The sequence below is a fragment of the Chelonia mydas genome, chromosome 25 (genome assembly GCF_015237465.2).
Source record: "Chelonia mydas isolate rCheMyd1 chromosome 25, rCheMyd1.pri.v2, whole genome shotgun sequence".
Classification (NCBI taxonomy): Eukaryota; Metazoa; Chordata; order Testudines; family Cheloniidae; genus Chelonia; species Chelonia mydas.
In genome coordinates, this window is record NC_057858.1 from 7,374,307 (window position 1) to 7,401,244 (window position 26,938).

Here is a 26,938-nt window from a genome sequence, read left to right on the forward strand (position 1 = left end):
CTGTAAATGTCCTCTGTCCCACAAACGGAGCAGCCATGATGGGAAAGTGATGGCACAAGTGAGGTCCGTCGTTGAGAGCATGGGGCTGTGAATCAGGACGCCTGGGTTCTGACTCGCTGCCAGGCTCTGGGCGAGTCACTTCCCCTCTCTGTGCCTCAGTTTCCCATTATAAAATAGGGATGAGGATGATACTGACCCAAGGGAGTGGGAGAGTCCAATCGAAGGAATGCGTGTGATTGCTCTGAGATTCCCAGGGAAGGTTTCTCAGCAGCCCACGGCACGACCGTTATTACTGGGGACCTGTCCGCGGGGAGACGATGGGGGCCGGGGGCAGAGGCTTTGTAATAAGGATATTTGTTTTGCCTGTTTTGCAGAGTTTCAATGTTCTGACTTGGTCTAAGATGAAGGTATGGAAGTTTGCAGCCATTGCCTCGATGCTCCTCAGTTCCATGTTGTCCATTTTAGTTTGTAGAGACATGCTCAACAGAAGCCGGAAATACAGCCCCTTCCCTTCCTCGCCGTCAAGGTCAGCCTCCTCTTCTGCCTTGCCTGTAGGTCAGCGGAGATCCCCGCGAGCCCTGGAGCGCCGTGACCCGCTGATCTCTCAATGTAAGCTATAGCATGCTTTGCCTTGACTCCATCTGCTCAGAGCCATCTCGCTGCTGGCACTGCTGGGGGAGAGCGTTTCTTCCCCAGGCCCTGGTATACATGGAGCGGGTGGGGTAACGGAGAGCTACGGCTATGCCATGGGTTTTTGTTGCAGCGTAGACATACCCTGGAAGGTCTGAGCCTGAGTCAAGCCGAGACCCAGGGTTCAAGCCCCGTTGCTTTGCAGCATAGACGTGCTCTGAGTCCTCCAAAGAGAGAGTAGAACCTCAGAGTTACGAACGCCGCGGGAATGGAGGAGGTTCGTAACTCGGAACAAAACGTTAGGATGATTCTTTCAAAAGTTTTCAGCTGAACCGTGACTTAATTCAGAACTAAATTAATTAACTTAATTTGGAACTTTACTGGGCAGGAGAAAAATGCTGCTTTCCCTTTATCTTTTTTAGGCGTTTCCCTTTAACACGGCACTGTACTGTATTTGCTTTTGTTTTGGTCTCTGCTGCTGTCTGATTGTGCACTTCTGGTTCCAAATGAGGTGGGCGGCTGACTGGTCAGTTCGTAACTCTGGTTTTCCTAACGCTGAGGTTCTGCTGTATCCTGTCCCACAAGCTGACTTACTCTGTCGTCTGGACCGTCAAGTTTTCTCACACTGCATCACGAACAACAGGCTCGAGCAGGCACATTTTGGGAGGGTGCTAGGAAGTCTGGGATACGGCTGGTTGGATTCCTATCTGCATAATGCAGCGTAGATGCTGGCGCCCCAACTTGGGACCCGGGGTTCAACAATTCCTAACCTGGGGTTACAAATGGGTGTAGATGCTCAAGTCCTAGGTTAACAAACCCAGGGCCTGTTAACTCAAGTTCTCCTAACCCAGGGCTTCCATTGCAGTGTAGACAGACCCTGAGTGTCTGAGCTGGGCCACTACTAGGTTCTCAAGCTAATTAAGCTGCAGGGATCATTGTGTTCTCTGCTCATCCAAGACTGACCCCTCCAGACAAGGGGTTTTGTTCCTCTTCTGCTTTACCCGAGGCCTCCTTATCCATGGTGTGACAGCATGTGGTTTTGCTTATTCCGCATACGATGGACAGCATGCGATTAAAAACATGATCAAAACCAGCCTGCTTTCTTTAGACCCGGGGCCTGCAGCTGTAACCAGCTGTGCTCTGCTCCCTAAAGCATAGTCAGAGTTGGTGGGTACTTAGAGAGATGGTCTTTCCAGGAGCACGGACATGCTGGTAGGGCATTGCACAGAAGGTCGTGAGCCAGTGCCCCGGGATGGTGTTTGTGAGATGGCTGCTGCCCTTCGGAGGAGCAATGAAATTCTGGTTCTGACCTCTGGTGTTTACCACTTTCTGTTCAGGCTGAGGTTGCTAGGTCCTCATTGAATTCTAGGTGGGTTCACTGACAGGGAGTACGGCCTGGTGGTGAGAGCAGGGGATTGCGAGTCAGGAGATCTGGGTCGGCTCCTGACTCTGCCGATGAAAATATTATTTGTTGTATTACTCTAGCACCTAGAGGAGTCCTAATCATGCCCCACAACCGCATTGTGCCAGGCGCTGCACAGACACAGAACAAAAAGACCCTCTGTGCCCCAGAGCGTTCGCAGGCTAAGACAAGAGACAACAGAGGGATACAGACAGACGGGGTAGAACGAGGAAACAATGAGACAGGGTTGGTCATGATGGGCAGTGCCTCAGCACGTCAGCAGCCTGGCCGTTGTAAAGTTTTATGTAGGTATCGCAGTCGAGGAGAGATTTAAGGAGGAATTTAGAAACATAGAAGATTAGGGTTGGAAGAGACCTCAGAAGGTATCTAGTCCAACCCCCTGCTCAAAGCAGGACCAATCCCCAACTAAATCATCCCAGCCAGGGCTTTGTCAAGCCGGGCCTTAAAAACCTGTTAGGGTAGAGATTCCGCCACCTCCCTAGGGAACCCATTCCAGTGCTTCACCACCCTCCTAGTGAAATAGTATTCCCTAATATCCAACCTTGAAGGAGGACAGTCAGGTGTGGGTTTCTACACTAAGTTTGGCCCAGACGTGAGGGGAAGCCTTGCTGTGTTCTCTGCATGTGTCTCTCGCAGGGGGTCTGTGCGGGTCCACGAATGGTTGAGAGCCTGGCTGAAAGGTGCTAAAAGAAACAAAAGTAAAAATAGAAAGTTAGTGGCAACGCTGAGAGTCAAGGGTGGCCTCGTACATCCCATTATCAGACAGCCCCTGGTTTCCGCTGGTTATAACTTTGCCAGACTTTAACCGTTGTGGCTGAAATATTCCATTCTTGCTTTCTGCAACTGGATGAATTGCTTTGGTCAGTTTCACTGAAAATGATTCAGCCCTTTCCAAGCTTGAGGCAAAGGGAAAGTCAGATCGTGTTGGTAACATTAAAGAGACTTTTCAGCTGTTTCTTTGCAGAGTTCCGGCGTGTCCATGCTTTGGAGCAGGGTCGTGAAGTTTGCCGGGGCAATAACCTTTGGGTCACAGATACAACTTTTTGCTGTCCTTTATGCCTTCTTCTTGCTTCTTACACCCCAGCTCTGAATTGAGGTCTGTGTCTGGAAGGGTTAGATGCCGTCTACTCTGAGGATTAGGTTGTGATTTTATTGAAGTGAGATGAGAGTCAGGCCCTGAGAGTTCGCACTGAGGGCAGAATAGCCAAGGCTTGTTATAGCGTATAGTTTGATCCAGAGTGACAGCTGGCTTTAATGGTGTTAGAGCTTTTGGGTCTGATCTGAACTCACATCAGTTTAACTCCTATGGGCCACTTTTTCCTCCCACTTATAGCTGTACAAATCAGGGGTCACGCCTTTGACTTATGTTGAGTTACGCCGGTGTGACACTGGAGTGAGATTGGAATCATCTCCTTTGATTCCAGCAGAGTCATTCCTGCTTTACCCTGCTGATTAGATCAGAACCGGGCCCTTTATAGCGACAGTTCAGCTGCCCAAGACCCAAGCGCTGTGGTCCCCATAGATTGGTGCCACATCTCTTTGCTTCCTGCCCTCTTCCCCATGCTTTGATTGCTTGTGACCCCTGCACGAGCGGGAGCACGCTCTGCCCGACCCGTTCACTGCAGCACAAGTTTGCCCGTTCCCCTCTCGCTGGAGGAAGCCGTGATTCCTCCCAGCGTCTCCGACGTGGCTGTGTGCAAGGCATCTGGAAGTCATGAACGCAACGGGAGTTCGTTTTATTTATTCCCCCAATGTTTGATTTTTTTTTTTTTTAAGCATGCACTTTAAGTGTCATGCAGTGAGGGGCGGCCTGAGCTGCTGCAAGCTGTGAAAGTCTGGTAGGAAAATAAACAAGACAAAGTGAGGGGCGTGGAGACCAGGAGGTGTTCCAGCAGAACCCTGGAGCGGGATTGGAGTTAGCTTGGAAGAGATATTGACCCGATCTTTTCAAACCAAGGAGCAGGAAGGCGGGATGGGGGCGAGGGGACAACATTCCTTTAAAGGAGCCTTTTCCTTGTGGCTCAGCAGCGGAAGATCATCGTTCAGTAGAACATCCCTGCCCGCCCTGGCTACATCTCAGCCAGGGTGAACGAGAGCACCCAGCAATTTGCTTAGGCCTCTGTCATGGGCTGCTCCCTCAGCTACCCGGTGTGCCGTGGGCCTGGCCCGTTTGTGCGGTCTCTTATTCACAATATACACACAGTCTGTTTCTTTTCCCCACGTGTATCTGTAATCTCTAGATTCCCAGCATTGCAGGACATAGTACAGGAGGAACCTTCCACCCAGCGTTCCCCATCCCGCCCAGCCCAGTCTCGGATCTCCCCTCTTACTTCCTGCCAATTCTCGCTCTTCCTGTATTGAGCTGACGACTTCATTAGCCTAATCCCTGCCCCCGAGTGTCAACAATCTCCACCATAACAAGTTAATTGCCTCCGATTAAGCCTGTAACTGTCTCTGTTATGTAGTTACCTCAGGGCATGTCTACGCTACAAACTTTTGCCAACTCAAGTGAGTATATCGCTTATGCACAAACACATTTGGCTCCTTGTGTCGGCGCTGTGTGTGCTCACCAAGAGTGCTTGTGTCGATGCCCAGTGCGTGCACCATGCAGGTATCCCAGGGTGCAACTCACCACCATCCAGTGCAATGGTGGGGCAGAAACAGGTGGCGCAGGGGTGACTGGGACCGCAGCGTCAAGGTCCCATCATGCAACTTTCTCCACCCCATAATGCTATCTCGATCCCATAATTTTCACGCCTGTTCAGAAAATCCCACAAACCAGCGTGGGACTTGTTGCTGTCTGTCACCTCTGCTCTGAACACCTCTGGACTATTGCCATGAGAGTTAGGCGTGTAGACTTTAAGGCTAGAAGGGGATCATCTAGTCTGACCTCCTCCATGTTGCAGGCCAAAGAAACACATCCACCCACTCCCATGTCAGACCCCTAACCTCTGGCTGAGTTACTGAAGTCCCCAAATCATGATTTAAAGACCTCGAGTTACAGAGAATCCACCATTGACACTAGTTTAAACCTGCAAGTGACCCATGCCCCGTGCTGCAGAGGAAGGTGAAAAACCCCAGGAAAGGCGAAAGCCCCCAGGACAAGCACAGGACTGGTGAGCCTCCAATATTTGAGAGCTATGAGAGGAGTCGCGGGGAACATGATGATTCCTGAAGGGCGGATTGCTGTGGAACACAGCGAGAACGAAGTCGAGGTTTTTGGTGGCATTCACAGAGTAGCTACAACCAGTGACTGGTGGGATCTCATCGTAATGCAGGCGTGGGATGATGAGCCACGGCTACAGAACTTTTGGATGCTCCAAGCCACATTCCTGGATCTGTGCACCGACTCGCCCCAGCCCTCCAGTCCAGGGACAGAAATGTGAGAGCGGAGCTGACAGTGGAGACGTGAGCGGCCATCGTGCTGTGGGAACTTGCCCCGGCAGATTGCTACCGGTCAGTGGGAAATCATTTTGGAGTTGGAAAATCCACTGGGTGGGGGGTGGTTGTCATGCAGATGTGCAGGGCCGTCTTCTGCTACGCGGGACTGTGACTCTCAGCAATGTGCAGGACATAAGGGATGGATTTGCAGCAATGAGGTTATCGAATGGATCACTAGACGGGACGCAAATCCCTATTTTGGCACCAGCCCCCCTTGCCACAGACCACATCATCAGAAAGGGCTGTTTTCCTATGGTTATGAAAGAGCTGGTGGATAACCCGGGATGCTTCACCGACATCAGTGTTGACTAGTCAGGGAAGGTGGATGATGCCTACATCTCTAAGGAGACAGGACTGTTCAGAAAGCTACAAGGAGGGACTTTCTTTTTTTGGAACACAGCTTAAGGAAAGGGAAGGAACGTTCATGTCCATTTTAGGTACACATACATCAACCATGGCTCTCCCAGGTCAACGTAGGTGAAGCTGTGGTTTTTCTTCATGTCCCCCTGTGTAGAGGGGTAAGGTAGGGATGTGGATCCTGATGCCACATGGAATGTCGGAGGGTGTCGGGAGCAGTGACCATGGAGCTCTCCAAGGTGAGCCTGGGATTTTTGAACCTGTCAGTCCACAAGCAGCTGCAGCCTCTGCGTTTGCTGCTGGAGAAGACCCATTATGTCCTGGTGCATCTCCCTCTCCTTTTCCTGCTGGGCCACCTGCGCATTTCTCCTGTCCGTTCTTTCCTTCTACATGCACTCTGCTATACTCATCTGCCACCCCTCTGTTCCTGGTCTGATGCAACATTGGCTTGAAGAATCTCGCTGAACAGGTCAACCTGGGTCCTCTTCTTTCTCCTTCTCTGACTCAGGTGTGGAGGGAGAACCCCTCAAGGCCGCAACGGCATCAGCTACAGATGAAACGCGCAGAGGTACCATGGACAGTAGAGTCATGATGGAAAGCGGAAGTTAAGATTCAGAAGTCCCTTCCCCTCCCACAGCTGTTGCTGGCGTCCCAAAGCCGCCCGGGCCCATAGGCTGCTAGCCCGTTTGCTTTGGCAGGCCCCCTGGCAGTAATTGCTGAGTGGCGTGGGAATGTGTCCTACCACAGAGGAAGAAATAAGGCTGCCATGCCTGGAGACCTTTGGGAGAGGATTGCAGAGGACTTCCATGAAAGTTTCATTGCGATCTCTCAACAGGATTCAAGGGGCATCCCCGGGTATGTAAACAAACCGCTCCACACACACCCATCCCCTCGCCTAACTCTGGAGGGGCACGAACAGCAGATAACAGCCCGACCTCTCTTCCTAGTGCCACTACCTCTCCTAGTGCGAGTAAACTAATGAAAAGTTGATAGTCATGTCCTGCTCAGTTGGGGGCGCCATCGCGGTAATGGGGAATGAATTTGCACACTTGTCTGAGGATCCTTCCCCTGCATCGGGCTCATCCATGCTCGAGTGCTGGCGTCTACTACAGTGGCGTCTCAAACAGGTCCTAGCTTGCAGGACAGCTGGACCTCCCTGGCTCTTCAGAGGTATCCATGCTAGTGTGTGGGGCCTCGGGTTCACAGCAGCTTCAAACTGTGATCTGCCTGTGGCCCACCAGCCATCCCTGGAGTCCCTTCCTCGCAGGGCATACAGCTGTGTAACTCTGCAGTGTGGTGTTGGGAGGAGAGGGTGCCCCGTGAAAAGAATCTTCTCTAGCAACATGGGTTTCAGGTTGGCAAATTTGTGCAATGTAATGTAAAAACACCCATGTGCATGTAAACATGCATGCCCACTCCAGTGTTACTAGTCCACAGAAAAGTAAATTTCCTTTTCCAAATCCTAGAAATAACCTGTAGATTAGAGCTGGTCAGGAATTTTTTGATAATGGTTTTTCTTTGGAAAATGCTCCTTTATCTAGATGGTTTCCTCAGGTCTAGCATGTAACTGAAATAGACAACCAGCGCACAGTCCCAGAACAGACCCTAGCCCAGGGGTTAGGGCATTCATGCGGGCCGTGAGACAGGTGCAGGGCCTTACTCCGAATCAGGCGGAGTGGGGACTTGAACGGGGGTCTCTCACATCCTAGGTGAGCACCTAACCACAGGGTGTTGTGGAATGGGTCTTGCACGTTGGGGTTTTCCAAAAACGGTTCTGAAGGTCTCCGTTTCATCCCCAAAATGTTTGAAATCTACTTTTTGCAGACCGGGAAAACCATTTCCTGACCAACTCTACTGCACGTGGACTCAAGTCAACCGGAGCTGAAACAAATAGTTCTGATGTTTAAATAACATGGGACTGTGGCATTCTCTGATCGGTAGAAGAATTAGAATATTTTACTGCCAATAGCAACGGTGGGCCAAACCCCGACGGCCTTACTAAGTTTTTACTCCTGCTCAAATCAAAGTGAGTAAGGACTGAATAAAACCAGGAACTGGCCCCACGAGAATGCTTGGAATTTCTAATGTGTCTTTCACCTGACGATCACAGATTGCAGGCATTCATTAATTAACTGACACCGAGATTAGGTCACCCACCCTTGAAACGTAGCTGCTTCTGCCCACCCAGCTACATCACCTAGCAGATCAAGACCCAATCCAAACTGTTGTATTCAAGTGAAACTGCAGAGGGAATTTCGCTAAATGGAATGTAATTGCCTGAACTAGAATTGGATGCCAGGGTTAACTCATCCCTAATTCTTATAGAAACTGCCACGAGTGGTCAGGACTGGAGTTTCACATGCAGGGGCACCGGAACGGGGGGGCCAGAGGATCACAGCGCTCCCACTTGTTGAAAATGGATGGGCCGCCTCTTCCCCCCAAGGCCCTGGCCAGGCTGGCAGCTGGAGCCTGGCCGGGGAGCCTGGGCTGCTGTGGGAACCCTCCACCTGCCTTGGACGGGAGTCCAGGGGGTGGGGACATGGGCTGGGGGCTGCTCTCAGCCCCACCCCCCACCTCGGGCAGGTGGAGGAGCCCACCCAGGCTCCCTGGCCCCGCTTTGGCTTCTGGCTTGGCCAGGGGTGGAGCCTCGGGGGGGGGGGAAGAGGAGGGGCATGGGCTGGTCCACAGAGCAGACAGGGGCCCCTGGCCCCACCCCGTCACTTTTGGGAGGGCTTCACCGCCCCTGTTCACATGTCCTATAAAAGCAAGCCCCATGCTGGCCAATATTAACTCAAAGGGAAATTGCATTGGCCAAAGCATCTGGAGGTCTCCTACCCAAACACCTACCCAACCACATGGTGCTTAGCTTAAGGAAAGCCATGGAAACACAACCCAAAGTGAGGTCGCTTTGGAAATGCTAGGACGTATAAGCTGCATCTGCACTGGGAGTTGGCTGAGGGGGTGAGGTGGGGAAGAGGGTGCGTTCCTGGTATAGGTCAACCAGCCAATCCTTTCAAGTGTAGACAAGGCCTAAGGCAGCCTGACCTAGAGCATTCCTGTCTCTTGGGCCCTGGCCACATCCTCCAAGCCAAGAGCATCTGTGCCACCTGGAGCCAGCTTGGCTCCTTGGGCTGAATTGGAAAGCTGTCGTTAAAGCCTCTCGCTCTGAGGTTGAACGATTTTTCATCCTGTTTCAATAAGACGCTTCAGTCCTGACTCATTCTTGTATTTTTTTTTTTAACTCTCTCACCCATTTTACATAGAGGGACCCCGTGGCCGTGGAAAGGGGGTTCTGCCCCACCCAAGCCAGTGGATCAGTGAGCTCGAGCTGGCTGCCTGGGGCGGCAAATTGGCATACAGGGCATTCGTTGATGCGCTGGCTTCTGGCTGCCTAGCAGGGTGACTCCCAGAGCTGGAGGACCCTGCCTCTGCAACCAACCCTCGGGGGGGGAGAACGGGCCCTTAATTTGTGCTGCCTTGTATTCTCGGGGGGGGGGGGGGGGCTGCTAGTGGGGATGGGGCCAGGAAAAGCATTTCCCCACCTATGGATCTTGGCCCCAGTGAACCCGCTCCCCCCGCACCAGGGACTGGGAAGGTGAGGGGGCCAAAGCTGACGCCGAGCAGCTGACTTCCATAACCCCTTGCACAGCTCTGCTGGCTTTTCGTCCCTTTCACCCCCACAGGCCAATGGGATGAGTGGCGCCCGGCCCTTTTCCAAAGGGCTTCTGCTATTGGCTGACTGAGACCAGTCATTAGAATGTGCATCCCCCCAAACCCACTCCCGCCCCAGGGGCCTGTACGTGTCGTAAGCCGCTCTGGGCATGCCGTTGTTTGCAGGCATTCGGAGAGGTTGTACACATCCGAAAGCTCAGTCTCCACAAAAGCCGTGGTCCCCATAAATACCGAGCTTCAGGTTCATTGCTCAGCATGTGTTAGAGAGGCCAAGGTGCCGGTGGCCTCTCCTGGGATGAATTCGTTCAGCCCTTAGGAAGGACTTCAGTAGGAAGCAAGTGGACTGGGGCACTAGCCGGCTCCAGGGCATCAGGCTGGTGGCATCTGAAAGTCATCGCTTTGCAGCTGCTTTTCCTGCATGAAACGGGTTCGCTCTGTCCGCCTGCAGCCCCACGAAAGGGGCGGATCCCCCCGTTCCCGTCCAACCGGGCTAGACGCACCGTGGTGTTGTAAACTGGTTTAGAACACACTCAGGCTCTGACTACACTGGACCCAGGAGCACCTTTCTCAAGCGGGCGCCTCATTCTGAAGGATATGCCCCAGTTCAATGACAGGCGGGGGGCTCAGTGCAGGGCTTGCTGTGGGAGGGTCTCTGGCCTGTGTTGTGCAGGGGACCGTACTAGACCATCAAAACAATCGCCATGAAGGTCAGGGTTCTGGCTTCCCTGGGTTAAACTGTACAATAGGCAGGGCCCAAACCCCACTTGCACTGGTGCTTAAACCAGAATACTTGAACTGGTGATTTTTTTTCAGCCCTAGTGTAGATAAGGCCTCTGCTCTGCTAAATAAAGCGGGCCCATCTGACCTCTAAAGAGCCAGCAGGGTGGAGGAGAGGGGTGAATGTCAGCCTTTGATGGTGCTGGAGTTTGTCTGGGGCCAGTTTTCCGCAAGGCGGGTTAACCAGGCAGGAGCGCACCTGTTTCATTGTGCAGACAAATTGCTTCGCAAGGGGAAATGCTCGGCAGGTAATTTGCTGACTTGAACGGAAGCTTAGATTTGGGTAGAACGTAGTCAGCGTTTCAGAGGGGCTTCGCAAATGATTGGAGCCTTGATTTCCTAACACCCATCACTTTCTCCTGTCCCTTTTACAGACTCTTTCCTGCTTGTGCGTGCAGCCTGGGGACATGAAGATGGGGGGGACCTATGTGATTTAGGAGCTTAAGTCCCATTGTAAGTAAATGGGACTTAGGTTTCTAAGTCACTTAAGCATTTTTTCAAAGTTTACCCACAATCCGTAGAAATATTTGGGGCTGGGATTTTCAACGGCGTCTAAAGGAGTTCGGTGGCCAGATTCCATCGAGATCTGGGTGGCTAGCTCCCGGGGCTTGTGCTTGCCCTTCCCCGCTGCCTGGCTCGCTAACCCCTGTCCCTGTTCTGTTGCAGACAGTACCTTGTTCGAAAGCTACACGGAGGGTGAAATCCGGCAGCTGATCTCCACGCTGGTCGAGAGGTACAGCCAGTCCATGAACTCCGGGGGGCATGAGCTGCCGCTCTTCCCCAAGCCTGGGACCCGCATGAAGCGAGCCCGGGCCCGCCACAAACCCTGTGCCCTGAAGGAGCTGGAGGTGAGCGTCAGCGAGCTGGGCCTGGGCTACGAGTCAGACGAGATCGTGCTGTTCCGTTACTGCAGTGGTACGTGCGAGACAGCCGTCAGGAACTACGACCTCTCCCTGAAGAACATGAGGCTCAAGAAGAAGATCAGAAAGGAGAAGGTGAGAGCCCGGCCTTGCTGCAGGCCTCTCGCGTACGACGACGACGTCTCCTTCCTGGACACTTACAACCGCTACTACACCGTCAACGAGCTGTCGGCCAAGGAATGTGGCTGCGTGTGAAGTGGGGAAAGGGAACCTGGGAAGGCTGATGTCTGGAAGGCAGCGCCCAAAAGCCAAGAGGGCGAGGGCCTAAAGGGACATTGCTGCGTTCCGAGAGTGAAGGGAACTAAGAGGGGACCCAGGCTCCGAGAGAGTCAAGAAGGCAACTGTTTCCAAATCTACCTCAGTCCTGTGGTTGGACTCTAGGGGCAACAGGGAAACTCTTGATGCCGGGTTGTGTTTTGAGAGAAATCGAGGGGCCTTTCGACACTTCGACAGGAGCCTCCGCGCTCCCCCCGCCAGCCCGGTGCCCCTGAGTGTTGGGATGCTCTAAGAAGGAGGAGCTGGGGAATGGAGAGGTAGGAGGAAACACCTGCTGATTTCCTCAGGGATGCCGGCATCAGTCTCACCACCAGCCTGGCATCCACGTGGGCTTTTATTTTATTGCTCTCACGAAGGGGTTTAGCAGGAAAGCTTTGCTGGCCAAGTATTTTGAGTCCAAAAGGTGCCAGTCGCCCTTGTCTTTGGATGCATTTGGGCGGCCAGCTCCGGAACTGCGATCCAGTCGGAAAGGCAGAGTCAGATTGGCATTCCTAGTCCTACGAAAACTGAGGCCTCTTCTCAGAGGCTCCCCTCCGAGACGGATTGCGGCCTAAAGAGAATTGCACCAGGGCATGGAGTTCATGTGGATGGAACCTTTTTGGATGCAGATAAATGACTGAGCGGTCAAGAAATATTCTTTTATATCCTAAGATCATATCTTACCCTTATTTTATTGTAGACATGCAGTATATTCATGCTCTGTAAATATACAGGAATATATATATATAGAGAGAGAGAGATAATTATTGGTGGCAATCGCAGAATACTATCATTCCTTCACAGCCATTCTGCCAACTTTCTAGTGAGGTCAATGGACAACTATTGGATGCTTCCCTGGGCCAGGATAGTGATCTTAACAAACTCTCCAGTTGGTGGTTTTAACCAGAGAGAGGGGGAGGAAGAGGATTGGCGTGGGAACATGGGGCTGATGAGAATTTCAAAGCTGCCTTAATTTTTTAATAGGAACTGGGTGTTCTGATCTCCTAGGCAGCCTTGAACATCTCAACTTTACGCGTCCGTCATATTGACATTCAGGATGCGGCATTGAGGCAGTCAGGAAATGTGATGGTTGAGAAAGAAGCCATAATTTCCCATGTTTCTACTGCTTTGAGCACCTCCTTTGCTTTCCATCTGGCAGGCCTTCTAGCTTGCTGAAATAAACCACCGTGCCCCTCCTGGGACTAGCTTTGCAGGGACACGGCAATAGAGTTACTGGTGCCCGTGCTCCAGCTCTACACTACAAACTTGCAGCTATCGTGCTTCCGGTGAAGACGCTCTCAGCGGACGACAGAGAGCTCTCCTGCCGGCTTAATAATTCCACCACCGCGAGAGGTGGCAGCCATCCCTGTCTACACGGGGGGTTGTCAGTATAACCACGTTGCTCAGGACTGTGGATTTTTCACATCCCTGAGTGGTGACGTTGTACCGAAGTAAGCGTGTAGAGTAGACCTGGCCTAAGACCTGGGTTTGCAAAGGAGTCTCAGGGCATGGCTATACTTGCAGTTGTAGAGGGCTGGGAGCAAAACCCGCCTTCAGAGAGTGCAGCAGGAAAAACGCTGCCGAGTGTTTACACTCTCAGGTGGAAGCGCACTGGCATGGCCACATTAGCAACTCTTGCAACTCCACAGAGAGCAGTGCATTGTGGAAGCTATCCCAGCATGCAAGTGGCTGCAACATGCTTTTCAAATGGGGGGGTGGAGTGTGACAGGGAGTGTTTTGTGTGTATGTGGGGGGGGAGAGAGTGGGTTTTGAGGGGGCTGAGAGCATGTTAGCATGCTGTCTTGTAAGTTCAGACAGCAGCAGACCTCCCACCCCCCGCCTCTCTCTCACTCGCTCAAAGCAAGCAGCATTCCTCAGTAATGGTTCCTTTGTCCCAGAGCAGATAAGCAGCCGGCTGTCAGAAACGGAGCTTTGAAAGGGCATATCCGCATTCCTACAGCGAGTTCAAAACAATGACAAAAGTGGCCACTTGACTTAAGGGGATTATGGGACGGTCAATCAGAGCGCAGTAATTCAACACCTCCTTCACGCTGGCACCATGGCGCTCCAGTGGGGGCGCAGCAAACGTTATTCCACGCGCCGAGGTGGAGTACCAGCAGCGCTGTAGCCGCGGAGTCAGAGCGCTCTATGTGCCTTGCCAGTGCGGACGGGAAGTGAGCTAGGGCGTCCAGGGCTCCTTTATTGCTCTGTAACTCGCAAGTGTAGCCAAGCCCTTTGGCCTTGTCTACACTTCAAGGTCATATCGCTTTAACTACACCAGTGTAATTAAAATGGTCCAACTTCCCTAGTGTGGACACGCTTATACTGGTATAAAGGTGCTTATATTAGTATAGGGAAGGAGAATAAACTATAAAGCAGCTTTTATACTAGCATAACTGTGTCCACACTAGGAGCTGTACTGGTGTAACTAAACTGGTCAAAAATCACACTCCTAACCCAAATAATTATACCAGTACAAAATCTGTGTATAGGCCACGCCTAGGGGAGTTAGGCACCCAAATTCCATGGAGTTTCGTGCAATGGGGATGATTAGCCAGTAAGGCTGAGAGTGTTGACGCTGCCTTGGGGCTTCCCGTTCATTTTGAATGGGATTTGGGCATCGAACGCCAAATATCAGCCTCGGACTCCGCTTTCTCAGAGACCGGGGTGGCTGTTGAGCCCAGCCTTCCACTTGGCTCTGCAAAAAATGGGGGCAGGAGGGCACTGCTCCAGCCTGGGCAGTCCTTTGAAAGGAAAAAGAGTTCCCTGGCATTCAAACACAACTTTACCTCAAATGGGACTTTTTAATGGACAAACGTTTGGTGTTTTCCCTCCCTTAGGGCCTGATCCAATTCCCACTGAGATCAGCAGAAAGCCCTCCCCATCTCACCAGAGCTGGTGTAGGCCTTCACATCCATTCTAATCACCTCTTGTTTGGCCACTCATTGGAACAAGCTCTTTCCCACCTTCCTTCTCATCCGCTTTTTGTCTTAAGGCTCATGCCAACCTACAGTAACTGGATCAAGTCTCCATTTCCTCCACCGTCGCTGGTGTCAGGTGACCGGCTCACCCGACCAGGTTGTCCTCAGTGCACCTGGTAAAATGATTTAGAAACACTCTAGAGTAGGAGAGATGGGTGTTGCCATAGGATGGCGTTTTAGTCTGAGGGCTAGGGACGCATTGGGTTGTGATACAGCGGAAAACCAGCGCGATAAAATTAGGATACATATCAGCAATAACATCCTAGCTGGAGCTGTAATAGAAGGTCAATGGCAGATCAAAAAGGCTGGATCCCAATCCAGAAGCATTGAAATCATCAGGTCCATCGGGAGCTGCATCTAGGGTTGCCAGCTTCATAATATTTAAAAACCGGACCCTCCAGCAGGAGTGCCAGCACCTCCCCTGCCCTGTCTGCAGTTGCCCAACACAGGTAGGAGGTGGCCCCGGCTGAGTAGGGGCTGGAGCGGGTGATGACTCGGCTCGTCCCTGCCTCCCGCGCCCACAGTAACTGGATTTTGGGTGTCTGGTCAGTAGATCTGACTGAGCACTGTCATGTCCCCTTTTCGACTGGACTTTCCAGTCGAAAACCAGGCACCTGGCCACCCTAGAGCTTGCACCTCTGCAGATAAGATGGGGCTAAAATCCACAGGAGTCTTAAGAACCCAACTTACAGTGGCCTTTGAATGCAACAAGTGATTCCCATTCACTTCAGTAGGGTAGAGTAGCTTGTATCATGGGTGAGAGAAGAACCAGACCCTTTCTGTCTATGGTTAGCGTTTACAGCCTTGTCAGTGTTGTTTACTATGTGGGGAAATAAATGAGACTACAGACTTTTGCAGTCTCTGAACAGGCTATATTTGTCGCGTGGAGTAGCTGGTTTTCTCGTCTTGGCTCCTTTCCCAACTAATGCAAATGATAAACAGAAGGAGAATATTGGTGTCATGTACTGGGCATGCACCAAGACAATGGAAAGCTAACAGGCCTGGAATTCTTTGATTGTTATTGACTTCCCTCTCTTTTGCCCAACCGTGGGCCAGACTCTGATCCCAGATACAACCGATATAAATCGGAAGACACTCCACATTGGAGTAGCAGAGATCAGAATCTGGCCCGCTTGTTTCTTTTTCACAGCAGTCAGGTAAAATGTGTTTCTTCCTTCCTGTTCGCATAGATAATTAGCAGCTTCGGCTGGGATTTGCAAAGGAGCCAAAGGGAGTTAGGCACCCAATTCCAAACAAATGTCAAGGGGGAATTGGGAGCCTGACTTTGAAAATCCCAGCCCATAATGTGAATGGGAACGAAAATACTTCTTGTGTGTCTCTTCTGCGAGACACAAAAAATGTAACATGGAGAGTAAATAGCATAGATTTCTGACCCCTGCCAAAGGTCAGGCTTTTTTGCGTTGGATCTAAAAGCTGCTCTTAGCTGAACGGAGCCAAGATGTATCAAAGCAATATAAACATCATCATTCAGCAGGCTTTGCCTCACTTGCACCCTGCTCCCATATAAAAGGGCTGCTGGGCTCTGAAACCCTAATCTTTACCCTCACTTTTGAAAGAGGAGCCCAGCTGTAGAAACTGGCCGGAGGAGAGGGGAATAAAGTCCACCTGTTGGATTTGTCGACACATGTAAAACCGCCGGTCAGTTTGCAAAAAGGCAGCTGTTTGCCACAATGCTTTGCTCCTACCGGGTTGACACATATCCAGCTTTACAGCCCATGTCTAAAGCCCTAATGGGGATGCGAACACCGTGCACTGTAAAGTCTCTTCAGCAGCAGGCTCGGCTAACCCAAGCTCCCGCTAGTTCAGAAGTGGCAAAAGCCAGCGTGCATATTTTCTAAAAAACAATACAGTGAATGTAGCAGAAGAAGTTCCACCTCCTAGTGCAGGCTGTGCACGAGAATTCAGCCTGAGGCTATGTGGTGGAAATCCCCTCTTTGGGCTTATTCTACAGTCACTTACACCATTTTTTACTCCCCCGCAAGTCTGTTGTTTAGTGGGGTTGCTGCTGATTTGCACTGTGGTCCATGAGAGGCGAATTGGTCCCTTTAATCCATTCCACCTGTGTCTCGGGCCTTTGCTTTTCATTTTATTTGATGTGCCAAATTCTGTGATGTCTTATGCCAGCCCCGGCAAGCCCTGATGCAACTCCAAGGAGCTAAGATTCTCCACTCACAGGAGCAACTGTGTTAAAGTCAGAGGAGTTGCATCAGTGTGAAATTGGTGTTAGTGACTGGAGAATCCAGTTTACAGGCTTCCTGGAGATTGCCCGAGGTATAAATCAGATCAGAATGTCACCCAGGTGCTAGGAAAATCAAAGACACGTGTGATTTTTATGACCGTTCACTGTAGACAAGTGTGATGAAGATTAGCACTTTGCCAGAATCAGCGTAGGGTGATATTTACGTCTGGGGGAAACCTGGGATGCTAGCATCGGTCAAGAGATTCCATGTGTACGTAAACTGAATGTCACTTTTGGAGACAAGAAACCAGATGGGGTGGACCACTGGAGCGTAGCACTTTGATAATCCCTGTGGTCCGTGGCAGAGCCCTAGAGAAGATCAGTGCTAATTTCTTCCTGGTTTTCATTTCCTTTAGGCATGCAGAAAAATTATGATGGACGAATTGATGCAATGTGAGAAGTGGCCATAGTGTTTGGGAGCGGTCGTTCAAGACCCGAATAGCTCTTTGTTTTCCTTTGCTCTTATCCCCCTGCTGTTACATCTGCTAGTCCTGGTTATTGGTAGGAACAAGGGTTTGGTTGGGGAATATCTCTTCTTCATGCACCACCCTGCATTCGCTTGTGAACAATGGGGGTTTTCCCATGGAGTCAGTGGGTGCTCGATTGGGTCTGCAATCTGCTATTACAGAGCTAAGTATTGTGAAAGGTAAATGCTTGTCAGTAATGATTGCAGGTGCAAAAAATCTGGATCAATTCATTGTGGGGGGGCCGAAAGCTGACAAATATTCAATGGATTTATTCCCCGCAAACAGTCTGACCAGCACTGCGTACACAATTACTGTTTAAATTATTGTTTCCAAGCATGGCTTGTGTCACAGCCCCAGTTCTGAATGAAAAAATCACCTCATACGGGTTCAGGCCGTGGGCCTGGCTGGCAGATAAAATAGCATTAAACTTGGGAGCTGGGATCACGGCATGTTCTATGTTCAAGAGATAACAGACGCGCTCTTCCGACTTCTAAAAAAACGGAAGATGAGTAAACGGCCTCTTGAGCATTTGGTTCCCATCCAACTCCACTCTAAAAGCAAACCTGGTTTTGTTTGCAGTCTCCGATTTAAAAAGAAAAGATGATCTATGGTTGGGGCCAGAATGCCGCAGACAGGGAACAGGAGTTCTGTGGCTTGGTTTACTGGGGTAGGTCTTCATTGCAGAATTCACTCGGGTGGGAAACGGTTTTCCCATCCCGCCAAAATTTTTGAGATTTCGAAATGTTCCCTGTTCCACAGTGTGATGAAATCGAGACCTTTTGGAATTTGTCTTGGAAAACAAGAGAGAGAAACACCCAGAATAGCCAATAGCCCACTCATGGAATATGGGGAGACCCACTGTCCTGGGTCTCCTCCAACCACCCCAGGACTATGCCCTGATCACTGGGCCGTTGGCTACTCTGGGAGATAGCGGGAGTAGGTGTCTCTCTTATTTTCTTGTGAGAAACCTTCCCGAAACTAACCCTTTCCTGGGAAAACTTTTGGTTTCAATGAATCAGCATCTTCTGACCAAAAAAACCCACTTTATTTTCCACCGAATGCATCCAATGAAGTGAGCTGTAGCTCACGAAAGCTTATGCTCAAATAAATGTGTTAGTCTCTAAGGTGCCACAAGTCCTCCTTTTCTTTTTGCGGATACAGACTAACATGGCTGCTACTCTGAAACTTTTTTTTTTTTAATTCCCAATCAGCTCCACTTGAATTATCTGTATGCCAGTTGGCTCCTTTCATGCGAGCCAAGCTTGACTGAAAGCAGCCACACCACAAGGTAACCCTCGAGCGGCTATGTCCCCACTGGGGCCGCACTCACACGTGTGTGGCACAAAGACTTCTGTGGATATTTATCCCATAATGCCTTGAGCCTGCACTAAGCAGAGCTGCTCTGACACTGATTTCCTAGTGAATTCTGGGAGAGCTTCCTGTCTGGCCGCACATGGGGAATTGTGGGAAGGCTCTGGAGGAGCAGAGGTGTGGGAGTGGCAGTACCCTGCGTCCACACTACGGAGTGGCTGTGTTAGCAACTGATGAGTTGTGCTCACTCGAGATTTGACTTATAACCCCGGACAGGCCAGCTGACTGCAGCTAAATGCACCGCCATACTCCAGTGAAGACTGACTGTGTGTGTGTGGCTGGGACTTGAGTTAGGGGCAACACTCAACTTATCTTTGCAGGGAAGACAAACTCTTACGGTCTGATCCAGTGGAAACTCTTCACATCGGGCTCCCATTGAAGTCAGTGGGAATTGGGGGGAAGAGTTTGGTTTACACCGATGTCAGTGGGGTCACACCTGTTTTAAGTGGTGTCAAAATCAGGCCCAAAGGCCAAGATTTTCAGAATGTCTCATAATTCTGGGTTCCTGACCTGAGTTATCTTAAACAACCCTGATTTTCAGCAAGAGCTGAGCTGCCCTCTTCTCCCCGCCCCGGAAATCAGGCCCCCTAAAGGTGTCTCGAGCGGGGCATTGAGGATTGCTGGTCATAGAAAATCTTGGCCTTTCGAGCTGGATTCTGAAATCACTTATGCTGGTGTAAAACAGGGTTGCCAGTTTTGGTTGGACGTGTTCCTGGAGGTTTCATCACATGACAGCATCTTGAATTAAAGCGTCCTCCTTCGTTCCTGGAGACTTCCAGACAGTCCTGGAGGAGGGCTGGCAACCCTTGTGTAAAACAGAAATGGGTCCAGTGAGCCAGCATTATAACCTGTGTGAGTCAGAATCAGGCCCTTTGAGTTTATTCATGGAGTACGACTGTTTCCTGTATAGCAATCCAGCTCTTCTCCCTCTCATTCCAGAAACCCACGCTGACACTAATGTAGAGATGGGCTAACTCACGGGTCAGTGAGAGCTACAGGTCCCGCTCTGGGCCTGATCCACAGAGGATATGTCTGTTACTGCCCTGGCTAGGGAGTTTTAGCCCCAGCTGTAGCAGCTTGTGCTTCTGGCCTCTGTAGGTTCTCCGCTTCAGGTCCCCAGGGTACCAGCCAAGGTGGCAGGTATCACATACTTCTAGAAGAGGACGTGATGAATAGACATGTGGGAAACTTAGATTCATAGATACTAAGGTCAGAAGGGACCATTATGATCATCTAGTCTGACCTCCTGCACAGCGCAGGCCACAGACTCTCACCCACCCACTCCTGCGAAAAACCTCTCCCCGATGTCTGAGCTATTGAAGTCCTCAAATTGTGGTTTAAAGACTTCAAGGAGCAGTTGTAGTGAGAGGCATGGAAACAGGAGTGAGACAGGGAGCGAGATGGTTCCCGTTGGTTGGACCTTGGCTCTGATGTTGCAAAGGTGCCACGGAAGGAGGGACTGTGGAGTGACATCTCCTGAGCCGATCTCAGTTTCACCCCAGAGGAGGCTGAATTTTGGGGTGCGGAGTGGGAGTGAATCCTTGTGTACACTGGACCAAGTCCCATCCTCAGATACCTGCATGTCACTTGTATGTGTCCAAGGGCAGAATTTGGCCACCGTTTGTACAATGCGTTAGTGTAGTGCTTTGAGATCTGGCTGGCTGGCCGGCACTGAATCCTTGTGACAGGATGGGTTGCCAAGGAAAAGTGAAGTTTCATTATATGGAGTGTTGAGGCCATCCATTAACTCGGAGCTACCGCTGCCCTGTTCGCCTCGGTTTTCCAGGCGATAGTTGAGGCCTGCTTTTTCTCATCTTGAAGCTGATGAAAATGTTCTGATCTATCCGAATGCCCAATAAAGCCTTTGAAAGCCTTGCTGGCTGCATTGTCATTCTGGCTACCAACCTGCTCTAGCCCAAGGCGATTCCGCCTGGCGTTTGCAGGCAAGGAGTCGGTTAGTAAAACCCCTTTCCAAAAATCACAGCCCCGTTGTTAGTGAACAACCAAGGAAATGATTCAGGAGCACAGCAGAGGGCACTCGAAGGCCTGATCTCCGCAGTGCCGTATCACAAATGTGGCCTGCTTAAATTGGTTTGGTTTGATTTCTTGTTTGAATGTGAGTGTTAAAGTTTGGGTTTCAGAATGCAAGCTCCCTCCCTTTGTTTATCGATGGATCCTCTCGCCAAAGGATTTTAATGTGTGTGTCTCTGTCCAGTGCTGTATTTGGGGCCATCACACAGAGGAACTGTAAGTCCCTCTGTTTGTGTTACATAATAATGTTGCTCAATCGGTCACATTCCGGGTGCTCCACCATTACTTATTCACTGAAATCTGGTTTTAATAGGCTCTCTTTCTATTATTTGACAAATGCTTCTGCTTCTCCTTCTCGGCTGCAGTAAGAGATTTTAGGCCGCCCAAAGAATGTCTAAAATGCAGAAAGGGCAAAAGGATGGAAAATTCTCTACATGAAAGCAACATTCAAATCTGTCGCCTGGCTCTTTCTTCACTACCCCATGAATTATTTATTGTTAATAACAATAAACGGCGTGTAACATCTGTTATGAGGACGGGAGGGGGGGGTTCCCTGCAACTTGCATATCTGTATGCTGCAGATCGGCCATTAGCTTTAAATACTACCCAGCAATAAAGGGCGGCGAAGATATTTCATAGCGTTTGAAAAATGACAAACTTTCCAGGCACGACAAATTAGGAAAAAAAAAAAAATTCTGGCAGTTGTGATCAAGCATGAGCATTGGATTATTTTACCCTCTTCTGTCTGATAATGAGCTACAGCACAATTCACTGTGTTTTTACTACATATCCATAGCATTGGCCAGTGCAAGAAGGATTGTGAAGTTAGGAGACTAGTCCTTCTGTCATTTAGACCCGTTGCAACTCCACACTAGTGACAAGATGCAGTTTGTGAGGCTGCTGAGGATCGCCTCAATATTTTTCATGATCTGAAGGCCGTGGCTGAAATACTGAGGCTGGAATTCTTGACTTAGTAAATTTATGGCGACTCCATCCTGTCCAAGTCAGTGATTCCACGCTGCTTTTTGCCAGAGTTCTCCAGGGGGCTGAAATGGAGTCACCTCTGATTTGCATTGGTGTATGTGTGAGAAGCAGCCCTATTTCATTGTTTTCATTTGAGTGAAACCATTGGCAAATGGGCTATTCCTTATTTAAATAGTTCCAGAAACTTTTTGTTAAATCGGTTTGCCTAATTTATGAAGACAAATTATTTTTAGGGAGGGAAAAAAATCTGTTTTCTTAATAAACAGGGTTACTGAATACTTTCACTGTTGGTTGAGCAAGGAATACAGTCATGGCATAGTCCCAATTTCAAAGAGGAGAGTAGTTTCAGATTAATTGAAAGAAACACAATGGGAATGGGAACCAGCATTTCCTTTCTCTTTGTAAATTACACAGGATCAAGTTGTTTTACTGGGTTCCTCCTAGTAACCATGGTCCATTCTTCAGCACTGGTCAATTTCATTGGTTCAACCACTTCCATTCCCGCATTGTTGGGCTTGAATGACCAACTGCAAGAAGTTGATGCAATGCATCTGTATTTGAGATGATCTCTATTTATTCAAAGTAACTTATGTTATTTATTTAGATACTGTAGTGTGCAGTCTACATAAAGCATTCTTTCTTTCTTTTTTTTTTATTTATTGAGCAAAAATGGTGCCAGTGCAGTTTACATTTACTACATTTTACCATTTATTCTGAACAGTGAATAAAATGCAGTATGATTTTTTTTAAACCAACCTAAAGCCAGGTGTGATGCTGTTACATACTTAAGACAAGATGAAAATAAAGTGAGGATTGTATTGATTTCTGTCCAGTTATTTTCTTTCACTTCTGTCTCTGTCTAATCAATGGCATTCATTTTTTGCTATTAACTTTGCAACGTCTAGAGCTGGGTAAAAAGCCAAACAAAGCTGCCCTTATGGGAGCCCTCCCTGTAGACTTTATTCACATGGACCTCACTTGGCCCATTGGGCACAGGTTTCAGAGCAGGAGAGAACCTGGTCCTAATTTGAATTAGTGTTTAGGAAGTTCTTTCATTTGTTCAGTCTCAGTGCAGCCAGCTGTTCCCTTTGTTGTCTCTCTGGCTGCATCTTCCAGTGGATAGCATGTAAAACTAAGGCCTGGTCTGCACTTAAAAATTCGATCAACTTAGCTTCCTTGCACAGGGCTGTGAAAAATTTTTGCCCTGCGTGCCATGTATAGGTCAACCTATCTCTGTAGCTGCAGGTATGTTAATGGAAGAATTCTCCCGCTGACCTAGCTACCGCCTTTCAGAGAGATGGATTAACCACATCGACAGAAAATATCCCTTCCGTCCACGTAGGAATTGTCTACATTACAGCTCTACACCAGCTCAAGTACAAAGTCTACGAGCTAGAACTCCAAGGGTCCATTTCTGACTCTGCCCCTGACTTGCCTGAGGTTACACAGCACGTCCAGGCATTTAAGCTCTCTGTCCTGCCTTTTCCCCATCTTTTAAAATGAGGCTAATAATATTGACCCTTCTGTGTAAAGCTCTTGGAGATCTATACCTGAAAATTACCACGTATTACCCGTATTATTTAGGATCCTTTTCAGCAAGTCTTGAAAGAATCCGCTTCACTATTTGGCAGCCCTGGCGTTTTGGCGTTGTGGGCAGCAGAGCTGGACAAAGAACTGATGTTTCAGTTCTCTGGCAGTTTTGAAATATTAGAAAAACTGTTGAGCCCAGTCGGATCGAAACCAGAGTTGTTCACAATTTTTCGCAAATTGAAAAAGTCGGAACACTTTTGCTTTGGGGTCAAATGGAACATTTTATTCAACCTGAAATGAAACGGTTCATTTAATTTTCAGGCATTTTAACCTTCTTTGAAATAAAAGCAAAGGAAATGAAGGGATGGGTCACAAAACCAAGGAGAAGGAGCGGGCGGCCCACTTCTACCCAATAGCTAGAGCACTACCATGGGGACTGGGACTTGAACACCCCCTTTGAGCAGGGACTTGGCGCCAGGATTTCTCTCCTCCAAGGAGGCGGCACTCACCACTAGGCTAGTCCAAGCCGGGTTGCTGTCAACCTTTCCTGTTGAAGCTGTTCCACTTAGTATAAATAATACTCCTGGGGGAATTCTGTGCCGCTGTGCATGTGCAGAATTTATGCCTCCCACCGATTTCTTCGCTTCTCCGCAGAAAAATGACTTTCTGATGGTGAAGGAAAGGGAAGCCACAAGAGCGGTCATATGACCCTCGCCAGCAGTATGTTTCAGGTGCCCAGGGCAGCTGGCAGAGAGGTAAATCACTGTGGGGCATGGGGCGGGACTGGGGAAGACCTGGATGGTGGCTCTTACGCTGCGCCAGGCTCAGCTGCTAGTCCCAGCTGGGCTGGGGAGGACGGGACTTACTCTTCCCCTGCACGGCATCCGGGGCCGTATGAGACCCACCCCTAGATTTCTCCCCCAGCTGTAGGAAGCTCTGCACACTCTCTTCCCTTCTCTCCCCAACCCCGCCCCCCCCCACCCCCGTGTGCTTCCTGCACCCATCATTCCTCAGCTGCAGGGGGAGGGATCTCTGTACAGGGAGCTGCTCCCCCATCCACCCAACCCCCGTGCATCCAGACCCCCTTGCACCCAGACCCTCCTGCCAAGCCTCACCCCCTCCTTGCACCTGGACCACCCCAACGAGCCACCCATATCTGGATCCCCACCCTACCGAGCTGCAACCAGCTGCACTTGGGTCCACACCCTAATGAGCCCCACTCCCCCAACATCTGGATCCCCCCACTGAGCTCCCCACCCCCACACACCCCTGCCAAGCTCTATCCCCCCCCCACACCCTGACCCCTCTCTGCTAAGCCCCAACCACCTTCACCTGGACCCCACTGCAGAGTCCCATTACCATTGCACCCAGAACCCCACAACAAGCCCCTGTGTATCCAGATCCCCCCTGCACCCAGATTCGCAACTGAGCCGCCCGCACCCAGATTGCCACACACAGAACCCTCTCAACCTGCACCTGGACCCACACACTAAGCCCCTCCACACTTGGATCCTACCTTGCTGTGCCTGCCTGCCCACACCTGGTGCACCTGGCATGGAGGGGTAGGGCCCTGGGGTGTTTCTGGGGCAGGCCCAGTCTTTGTGCTGTGTTGGGGTTGGGCACAGCCTCATCACTGAGTCTGTGTTCTGGGGGGGAGCTGCACAGTGATATCCCACCCCTGTGCAACCAGTGGCCTGTGTTCCCCAGTGCCATGCTGGAGCCTCCACATTTGTTTAACAAATACAATTTGCAGAATTTTGAAATATTGTGTGCAGAATTTTCATTTTTATTTTTTTGGTACAGAATTTTTAATTTTTTGGCACAGAATGCCCTTGGGAGTAAAATAATTAACTAGTCCCTGGAGCGGGGATGGACCAGGCATCCCTGTGTTGGGAGAGTCTCCCCCCAGCTGGCAAGTGATTCTTACCCTCTCTTTCTGACCCAAAGTCAAAGAGCTTCAACAAGCGAGATCAAGTGAGCTCCCCGAGTAGCCAAACGCCGAGGTCACCCTCCTGTTAGAGGGTAGACCTGCACTCCTGCTCCAGAATAGGGACTAGAACCTGGGTCTCTGACATCTCAGGGGCGTGCCCGAACCACTGGGCTAGTGGTATAAAGGGAACAGTGCCTCTGGTGCTTTGGTGAATGGCACTTAAATCCCCTTCTGAATCTCTTCCCATCCCCCACCCCTCCTGTTTTTTTAGCCAAAACTATTCTGCAAATTTGACCCGAATTCGCAAATAGTTTCAGCCAACCCCCAAACTGCATTTTTGATGACTAAGCTATTCGTCCAGAATATTCCACCGAGCTCTACTTGTCAGCTAAATCCCAGGGCCAAGCTCTCCTTATTTCAGAGAGCGCTAACTCGGCTCCGGAATCCACACTTAGGTACCTAAATAGAAGTGTCGCGATTTGCCAAGGTGGTGAGCAGCTGCTCCTCTCACTGAAAGCAAGGGGATGCGTGAGGGCTTAGCATTTGGGAAAAGATCTCTGGTTTGCATGTGATTCATCACACAAGCTGTTAAACTGAAATTAGTGAGCGTTTAAGAACTGACCTTGCGGCAGCTTCAGGGGGAGCAGCATATTTTGAAGTCTTTCTCTCCTGCCAAATGTCGCCAAACTCCCGTTTGCATGTGAGTTGTTCTTGTTGGGGATGTTGAGGATGCTTATGAGTGAGGGGAAAAAGCCCTTCTTTATATTCTGATGGAGTGGCTGGACTAGGGTTTTTGCTACACTGGAGTTTTTTTTTGCTGATGGATGCTTTTCTAAGCCAAACAAGTCACCGGCCAAAGATCATACCCTGCCGGCTGGTGTCTGGCACGAAGATCAACGAAACTACGGGCTGGAAACAAAACAGGAAACCTTTAGTTCCATAAGACTTAGTCCTGCAGGAGCAGAACTGAGGGGAACCAGCTCTGAAGCCTCAAGGTGGCTGCTGAGAGCATTATGTGCTCTGCTCTGCTATTATTTATAGCAAGGCGTCTTGACTTGGGGAACAAGCACGGCTCGGAGTCTCTGACACCCTTCACCCTGTGCAGTCATTGACACCTCTGCAAAGCAAGGGCACGAGTGGATGTAAAATCTCCCATATCAGTAGTATTTTGCACTGGTACAAACGACTGTGCAAGGTGCAGAGGAGCTGAGGCTGGATATGCCTGAACCATCTTTGAGGCTGTTTACTCACCCTAATGTTTTCCCTTCCCAGTTCACCATTAAGTGTATGGGCCCTGACAAGGGCCTGTTTGCACCCCTGCCTGACATGTCTATGTCCCCCTTGTAACCCACATTATGTTAAGAGCAGGCATCCAGAGTTATTCGTGTTTCTGCACTGCTGGGTGTAATTCACCAGGGTTTAGGGCCTGTGCACCGCTTCATCCCTACTGAGAAGGTTCCAATGGGTTTGAAATGATACCTTGGCCTTGCTTTGGGGGGGAACTTCCCCCTAGTGCATGGAAACCTCCCTGAAAAGCAGGGCGAAAGCCGAGCGCTCAGAACCAATGCTTTGACTCTGCACCTCTTCCGTCAGCAACCAGCAAGCCCTTGTCTGCCGCAGGAGGCTTCACCCAGAGCATGGACTTCAGCCACTGCCTGGAACTGGCCTTCTCCAAAACAGGTTTGTGGTGGGGTGTGGGCAAATACTTTTGTTTTCCCCTCCCTGTAACGAAAACCCGGGTGGGTCGTCTCTGGGGATTGAACCTGAGATGGCTGGATCTAAAGCATGAACCTCTGCTAAAAATCTAGGGACATGTCTATGTTACAGAGCCTGTGCCATCTTAGCATAGGCACTGCATATGGCAACACAAGGAGTTCTTCTGCCGACATAGTAACACCTCCTCTCCGAA

The 26,938-nt window shown here is 50.2% G+C and overlaps 1 protein-coding gene across 1 annotated transcript in view; it reads left to right on the forward strand.

Annotated features, from left to right (window-relative positions):
• NRTN (neurturin) overlaps positions 1–21,888 on the forward strand; it is an 86,480-nt gene extending 64,592 nt beyond the window's left edge. The window contains exons 2-3 of the mRNA XM_037886000.2: positions 375–609; positions 10,967–21,888. Coding sequence (XP_037741928.1) covers positions 402–609; positions 10,967–11,415 — 657 coding nt within the window. The 5' untranslated portion in view covers positions 375–401 and the 3' untranslated portion in view covers positions 11,416–21,888. The remainder of the gene's footprint in view (positions 1–374; positions 610–10,966) is intronic.
• The last annotated feature ends 5,050 nt before the right edge of the window (positions 21,889–26,938 follow it).